The sequence below is a fragment of the Kryptolebias marmoratus genome, linkage group LG5 (genome assembly GCF_001649575.2).
Source record: "Kryptolebias marmoratus isolate JLee-2015 linkage group LG5, ASM164957v2, whole genome shotgun sequence".
NCBI lineage: Eukaryota > Metazoa > Chordata > Actinopteri > Cyprinodontiformes > Rivulidae > Kryptolebias > Kryptolebias marmoratus.
In genome coordinates, this window is record NC_051434.1 from 18,401,015 (window position 1) to 18,409,397 (window position 8,383).

The window sequence follows — 8,383 nt, forward strand, 5'->3', positions numbered from 1 at the left end:
GGGGGGGGGGCGAAACCCGCTGCCGGAACTGCTACATAACGCCGTCTGTGTCCAGCTGCTGGCTTTGTTCGTGGGTTCGCTCCTGACGCACGGTTGTTCTGAGGTAAGCTAGAGGTGGCTAGTGTTGTACTGAGCGGATGAACGTGCGCCGTGCCGTCCGCCGCTCTTCCTGTGAGCGCAGATCGCCCCGCAGCTCTTCTTGGCACAGCTTTGGCTTTAGGAGGCAACGTGGTGGGACCCCACGCTGGGGCGGGGGGAGAGCCGTTCGGGGAAACGAGCGAGTTTGTTTGTCATACGAACGTGCAGGAGGCAGCTCCCGAGGCCTCGGGCCAGTAAATGTCGTCTGCGTAACGCTTTGAGGTTTGGAAAGATTCTAGGCGCCGCTAATGGGATGTGAACAAAAACCCACCCCGGTGTTTGACAACGTTATGGGTGGTCACAGTTAGGAGTGAGCTTTTCTACGTAAAGCTCCCTCTTCACGCTGGATGACGACCCCCCTCCCCCTTGCTACGATATCCATGGACCCACCGTGAATGGGTCGTGACTAATTTGGTGATTCTTGAGGCTATGGGATACTCCACAGGACGTCAAGAAGTCGGTTCTCGGTCACGTGGTTTGCGAGTCGTTCGTTTTCCCACACACACCCTTTCATCGTCCACGAGACACTCGGATCAGAACTCCCAGGAAGCTCCTCCCTCCTCCTGCAGCGTTAAAACGAGTTTCTTCCCGCCGGCTTCTCAGCTCTCCCGTCTTTGTTTTGTCGTAAAGACGGCTGTATTTTCTAACAGCCTCCAGCTGCAAAATGGCTCCATTAAAGCTCACCTGCTTTTAAGCATAAACGACTTCTGACCAATCACACGACACTTGGTGCAAACCCCCTGCGTTAAAAAGTTCAGCGGCGGACGAAGCTGCTACGAGAACCAAAATGACGCAATTTTCGTCACGCAACTACGTGACTGAGAGCCGACTTCGGGACTTCTCATGGAGGATGTGAAGGCCTTCAGTGCCCAACAAATGTTTGTTTTCCTTAACTTTCTGCGTCTTCAGGATGCTCCCCTCCACCTCCACCTCGGCACGACGCTTTTGGACCACGTCAAGCAGGGTTCCTACACATTTTCCGTTTTATGATTTCATACTTTTCCATCCTCAAATTTTTTTTGTCAGTTTTCTAGCCGTTTTTGACTTTGAAATGACTGTAAATTTAAAGTTGATGCGCAGCGGGAAAAAAGATCAAATCCTCCCTTCCGGGTCGGGACTTCGTGGATCTGGGAGTCTAGTTCTCGAGCGATGGGAGCGTAGAGCCTGAGCTGGAGCTACAGGCCGGGGCCCTCCTTCGCAGCGATGAGGAGGTTGCGCTCAAGGTGAAGCCGAGCCGAAAGGCAAAGCTCTCGATTTACTGGTCCACCTATGTTTTAACCCTCACCATGAACAAAAAAAGGACGAGATCTTGATTACAAGCGGCTGAAATGAGCTGCCTCTGTAGGACGGCCGGGCTCAGACTTAGAGGTCTGGTGAGAAGCCAAATTAAGAGTAATGAAGGCTCAAACCTTAAACTAATGGCATGATGTGGTAACTCTTGAATGTACCAATAACATGAAAGACACTTTGTAGAAATTTGGATTTTTAAGAAGTACAAATGATCGTCCATAGTCTGCTTCTGCTTTTCCCTAATTATTTAGATCTGGAAACTATCCATCCATTTTCTTTACCTGCTTCTCCTTTCTGAGTTGTGGGGGAGCTGGTGTCTAACTCCAGCAGTCACTGTGAGAGAGGCGGGACCGTGGACAGGTCTCCAGTCCATCACAGGGACATAAAGAGACAAACAACCACTCTCACTCACACCTAGGGACAATTTAGAGTTACCGATGAACCTAACATGCGTGTTTTTGGTCTGTGGGAGGAAACCGGAGTAAACCCACGTGAGCACAGAGAGAACATGGAAACTCCACCCAGAAAGGCCCCAGGTCTGGGAGAGAACCTGCAACCTTCTTGCTGGGAGGCGACAGCTACAACTGCTGCACCGCTGTGCAGCCAGGAAACGACTAAAAACTGAACTCTACACTAATGGAAATTGCGTAGGAACCGTGGTCCGGCTGCAGCTACAGGGCCCAGTCTGAGATCGGTTGTTTCCATGACCGCGTCACGATCAGAGAGAGGCCAGAACTGCTTTAAAAGCCTGACAACCAAGCCACAGCGGCTGCTGGTTGACCCTTCACTCTCTGTAACGTAACGGGGAGCTCCCGAAGACTTTGTCATGACCGTCCATCATGTTTAGTCAGATTTTTTGTTTTCTTTTGTTTTGACATCGTAGCGGGATTGTCATCCAAACTGAAGGAGGCAAAAAAAACAAACAAAAAAACACAACGAGCAAGTCTTATCAGTCTATGATTATTACTTCTTCTAAGAGCACACTTTGTGTAACCAGTCGCGCTTCACTGACCATATATGAAAGAAACTTGTAATTTCTTCTAGGCATGTTTGGATATAATAACAATAATAATAAAAAAATAGATATAAATAAAACTTTTAGCGTTCCTTAAACACAATCGAAGAACATAAAGCACACGTTAAGACACACACACACAGAAAAAAAAAACTCCATTCATCACAGTCTTTTGTTTGTGGTTTTACCTGAGATTCCAGTCGTCCCTCAGGGTTTACGATGGCAACCGACCGACCGGCTTGCAGTCCAGGCGGGTGGGGGGCATTCAAAACAGGAGGAGGACTCCCCCGCCCGCTCACCAAATGACCACACTTTACCGTGCACCCAATCACACCTGACCTGCAGGCTCAGCACGCTCACGTCACCAGGCAGCCACTCTTAGAAAACAAACAAACAAACAAACAAAAGGAAGGAAGCTGTGTAGCAAAGAAAACAGCAAAAGCTGAGCTTAAACTGGCGAGGTATTCTTTTACGTAATCTCCCCTCTGAAGAATTTAGGCCTTTTAATACCGTCTCGGAATGCATCTATATATTGATGTACTGTATATACCTTATGCCCTATATACCTATACATACACTGTGTATTGCTGTTAATAGAAGCAGGATTACAGGTGATAAATACAGTGCCCTCCCTCAGTGAGCTTCAACACCCTCCTCCCTGATAGAGTTTTGGGGGTGCCGCGGGCCCAAAAGGTCCGGCCGCGGGCGAAGCGGGAGGCGCTTACGCTTGTTTGTTCGATTCGAAATCAAATTGCGCCGACTGGAAAACCAAAACAAAACAAAACCGCTGGCTTTAAGTCACTCCTCGTCCACCGGCTCCTTTTTGGCGTCGTCGCCGTCCTTTTGTTCCGCGACCTGAGAGCTGGGACTGGGCGGGGCCGCTGCCTCGGCGGCGCCCAGCGGGGAGGGGTCCTGTTGGTCCAGAACCCTCTGGGAAGACGTGTCCTCCTGTGAAAGAGCAGGCAGATTTAGAGACAGGAGGACTTGGAGTTTTCTCTGTTAAGTCTATTCTGCTGCTTTGAAGGGGGTCCTTCATGTCTACCAGCTGTGAAAATCTGAGGCTTTAATGAGCTCCCTTTAGTCCTACAGTAAGCCCCCCCCCCAGCAGTTTTATGTTTGGTCATCTTGGTTTTACAGCTTGTCTACACATAAAACAGGACCAGGCATCATCTTCTTAATTATCTTAATTTCTAAACAAATTAAAGTCACTAATTACTTTAGATTTTAAAACGAGGACTTACTTATAACCTTTAACATGAAATAAACCAAATCTGAAGGTCAGAGACAGACCGGACCGACACCTAACAGAAGGCCAGAGACGGACCGGACCGACACCCGACAGAAGGTTAGAGAGGGACCGGACCGACACCCGACAGAAGGTTAAAGATGGACCGGACCGACACCTGACAGAAGGTTAGAGACAAACCGGACCGACACCCGAAAGAAGGTCAAAGACGGACCGGACCGACACCCGACAGAAGGTTAAAGATGGACCGGACCGACACCTGACAGAAGGTTAGAGACAAACCGGACCGACACCCGAAAGAAGGTCAAAGACGGACCGGACCGACACCCGACAGAAGGTTAAAGATGGACCGGACCGACACCTGACAGAAGGTTAGAGACAAACCGGACCGACACCCGAAAGAAGGTCAAAGACGGACCGGACCGACACCCGACAGAAGGTTAAAGATGGACCGGACCGACACCTGACAGAAGGTTAGAGACAAACCGGACCGACACCCGAAAGAAGGTCAAAGACGGACCGGACCGACACCCGACAGAAGGTTAAAGATGGACCGGACCGACACCTGACAGAAGGTTAGAGACAAACCGGACCGACACCCGAAAGAAGGTCAAAGACGGACCGGACCGACACCCGACAGAAGGTTAAAGATGGACCGGACCGACACCTGACAGAAGGTTAGAGACAAACCGGACCGACACCCGAAAGAAGGTCAAAGACGGACCGGACCGACACCCGACAGAAGGTTAAAGATGGACCGGACCGACACCTGACAGAAGGTTAGAGACAAACCGGACCGACACCCGAAAGAAGGTCAAAGACGGACCGGACCGACACCCGACAGAAGGTTAAAGATGGACCGGACCGACACCTGACAGAAGGTTAGAGACAAACCGGACCGACACCCGAAAGAAGGTCAAAGACGGACCGGACCGACACCCGACAGAAGGTTAAAGATGGACCGGACCGACACCTGACAGAAGGTTAGAGACAAACCGGACCGACACCCGAAAGAAGGTCAAAGACGGACCGGACCGACACCCGACAGAAGGTTAAAGATGGACCGGACCGACACCTGACAGAAGGTTAGAGACAAACCGGACCGACACCCGAAAGAAGGTCAAAGACGGACCGGACCGACACCCGACAGAAGGTTAAAGATGGACCGGACCGACACCTGACAGAAGGTTAGAGACAAACCGGACCGACACCCGAAAGAAGGTCAAAGACGGACCGGACCGACACCCGACAGAAGGTTAAAGATGGACCGGACCGACACCTGACAGAAGGTTAGAGACAAACCGGACCGACACCCGAAAGAAGGTCAAAGACGGACCGGACCGACACCCGACAGAAGGTTAAAGATGGACCGGACCGACACCTGACAGAAGGTTAGAGACAAACCGGACCGACACCCGAAAGAAGGTCAAAGACGGACCGGACCGACACCCGACAGAAGGTTAAAGATGGACCGGACCGACACCTGACAGAAGGTTAGAGACAAACCGGACCGACACCCGAAAGAAGGTCAAAGACGGACCGGACCGACACCCGACAGAAGGTTAAAGATGGACCGGACCGACACCTGACAGAAGGTTAGAGACAAACCGGACCGACACCCGAAAGAAGGTCAGAGACGGACCGGACCGACACCCGACAGAAGGTTAAAGATGGACCGGACCGACACCTGACAGAAGGTTAGAGACAAACCGGACCGACACCCGCCGTACTTTTATATATTGGGACATCTTAGTAGTTGTCAGGTGCAGTCACCGCACTGTTTCTAAACTTTCTTTAAAGTTTTTTTTATTATTACACTGTCTGCAGGTGATTGTGTATGACTGACATTAACGCTTTTCAGGATCTTCAGCTCGTCCACTCACCTGCTCAGAGAAACGATGGTTCACCTGATCGGCGAACTCATGCATCTCTCCTTCCTCGCCGTTGGAGTGGCAGCTTGGACTTGGCACCTCGATTCCATGGCTTTCCAAGATGGCAGCTTCTGCTTGTGTTCGGACGGTAGCAGAGAGGTCGGTAAAACACTGGTGCGTGGATAAGTCTTCCCGTTAGGGTATCGGACCTTACCTATGTTCGCTCGCCTCTTCATCTCCTTCCGACGGTTGGCGAACCAATTGTACACCTTCAGCGCCGTCACGCGCTCAAACTCTGACAGCTTGCAGCCTGAAGACAGGAAAACACCAGTAAGGTAACGCATAACGTTGTCACTTCTCAACATAAAGATGATAATATTAATAAAATCATATCGAAGTTCCACAAAAAAACCTGATTTCTGCAAAATCTACTAAATTGCTTAGTATGTTTCACGAACGATCCAAAAACTCAAAACCATAAAAAGGTTGGGGTTAGTTTTGAGGCTTCTAGTTGATTTTTCTGACTCGGACACCTTCCAGTCCAGCAGTGGCGGTGATGCACTTAAATTAGTCCTCCAACCGCCAACAAAATCAAAAGAAGAAGAAGCAGCAGACCCCTAAAACAGTCTCCAGACTGTTCCGTCTGTCTCGTACCTCCATGTTAAGATGTTTTCCCACCCCAGTTAGGAGGGTGCAAGAACAGGGGTTCCCAGTAACAAAAACAACAGAATGACATGAGTTAACTGGTACCATCGACATTTCCCACAATCCTTTTAGGACCACGTAGAGCAGAAAGTCAGTTAATACCAGCTGTAGAATTGTAAATCACAGGTAACTAATATAAGAAAGAAAGAAAAAATCCTCTTCCTACCTGGCTTCTGGATGACAGAGTTACAGGCGTTGGCGATCTCCTCCCGCTTTGCCTCATCTGGGTACTGATTCTCCACGAAGAAACTATAAAAGAACGATTACACTGTTGTAAAAGCGATTAAGTTCGGCGACTTTACTTTTTAAAATCGGATGGCACCCTTCTGAGTAGAGCCACAGCAGTCCTACCCCAATTTTACACCTCATCGCCCGTTTAGCCTTCAGATTGAACCATGGGGGAGTCTTAAAAAAGGGGATATTTTGAATATTGTGAAGTAAGGATTTGTGGGACGATTCTAAACAATTAACAGCTCTTTAGGGGCTAGATGGTCCCTTTATACCTAAATCAGGAGCTGGGTTTGTATTCTCCTGACAAAGTGGAGCTCGTTTCCGGTGGTGGTGGTGGGTCGGTGGGTGGGTTCACTCCTCTCCGATCCTGTCTGTGGTCTTCGTGGACGGGACCTCAAGGTGCAGAGCCATAAAGAGGAGCCTGATTTCAGGACCTCGGGGGTCTCTTCTGCTTTTTGCGGATGATGTGGTTCTGTTGGCGTCTTCAGAGTTAGCTCCTCCGAGTCTGAGGCCAAAGGTGGAATGTCCCCTCCCCTCTCCGGAGTTTAGGTTTAATAATGATAATAGGACAGAGCAGGAGACGGGATCGATGAGGTCGAGGACTTGTTCGCAGTAAAGAAGCTGAGCCAAACAGGCAAAGCTCTCGATTTACCAGTCCGTCTACGCTCCAACCTTCACCCGCGGTCATGACATAAGGATAGTGAAGGAAAGAACGAGATCCTGGATCCAATAGGCTTCCTCTGCAGGGCGGCCGGGCTCAGCCTTAGAGAGAAGGGGAGGAGCTTTGTCATCTGGGGCGGTTGAGGTGGTTCAGGCGCCTGATTAGGACGCCTTCCTCGGGGCAGATCCAGAACTCGCCGGAGGGATTCCATATTCTCTCTGGCCTGGGCAACACGTCCTGGAGAGGGATGTCTGGGTCCAACGGCTTCAGGGTGGAGAAACGCGAGTTTGAGTCCGACAGTTGCTGATGAGCTGCGGGCCAGTCCGAATGCAACAGGACCATTCAACACTTCTGAAGTGAATCCGCTTCGACCGGATTGACGAGCCAACGGTGGCAAGTCCGAGCCGAACCGAAGCTCAAAGTAAATGCAGCCATCAAGCAAACACTATTCTGAACCTTTCCGTTGCTGGCAGGTTCACATCGCCTGCTTCTTTCTGCAGAAAAGGTTCAGACGTTTTACGTAAGGCGGCGGTAAAAAGGTCCATAAATTAGTGTTTGGATGAAACGCTCAGAAAATTCAGGGATTGAAGCAGTTTTAATTTGCTTTTTTTCATCAATTTAGCCAGACGTAAAACTGAGGTCATTCAAAGAGCCATGAAGCTGGAGTCTTTCTAAAGAAACACCACTTCAATATAATTTCAATAAACAGACTGTTAAGCAGGGCCTACGCTGGAAACCATTGGAATACGAGGAGTATTAAGCGTTACGGAACCACATCTCCTTCTATTCCTATAATACAAAGATGTTTTGGCAGAAACAGAAATGATTTATCTGAGGGGAAAATGAAACGCTCCATTTTTTTTCTCTTTTCTATTCAAATTTCTTCTTTTTATGGCTCAGTGGTGTTTTTTCCCTGCGTCCCTGATGGCTGAATCATTATCTCACATTACAAAACACAAAGGGATCAATTCCTCACAGCTCTCTTATCCTAACACACACACACACACACACACCATCTTCACCTCTACCGTATCGTCCTTGGGTTTTAACTAGCTCATAAGGCTCAGCACTGCGGTGGAATTGCGTAATCCCGAGCCCCTACTGGTGAGTGTTGTCTGTGCGCTCTTATTACCCAGAGTGCCCAGACCGCGCTCTGCTTACAGCTACCACGGAGCGGACGGATCAATCGCTCGCAGCGGGCTCTTTGCTCCTCTCTGGGTTACTGA

The 8,383-nt window shown here is 49.6% G+C and overlaps 1 protein-coding gene across 1 annotated transcript in view; it reads right to left on the bottom strand.

Moving 5' to 3' along the window:
- Positions 1–2,372: 2,372 nt before the first annotated feature.
- The window catches only part of zgc:91944 (uncharacterized protein LOC436941 homolog), a gene marked incomplete in the record, with an annotated part of 18,740 nt that continues 12,729 nt past the window's right edge, over positions 2,373–8,383 (bottom strand). The window contains 4 exon segments of the mRNA XM_037975727.1: positions 2,373–3,391; positions 5,573–5,691; positions 5,775–5,870; positions 6,432–6,514. Of these exon segments, the coding sequence (XP_037831655.1) occupies positions 3,242–3,391; positions 5,573–5,691; positions 5,775–5,870; positions 6,432–6,514 (448 nt within the window).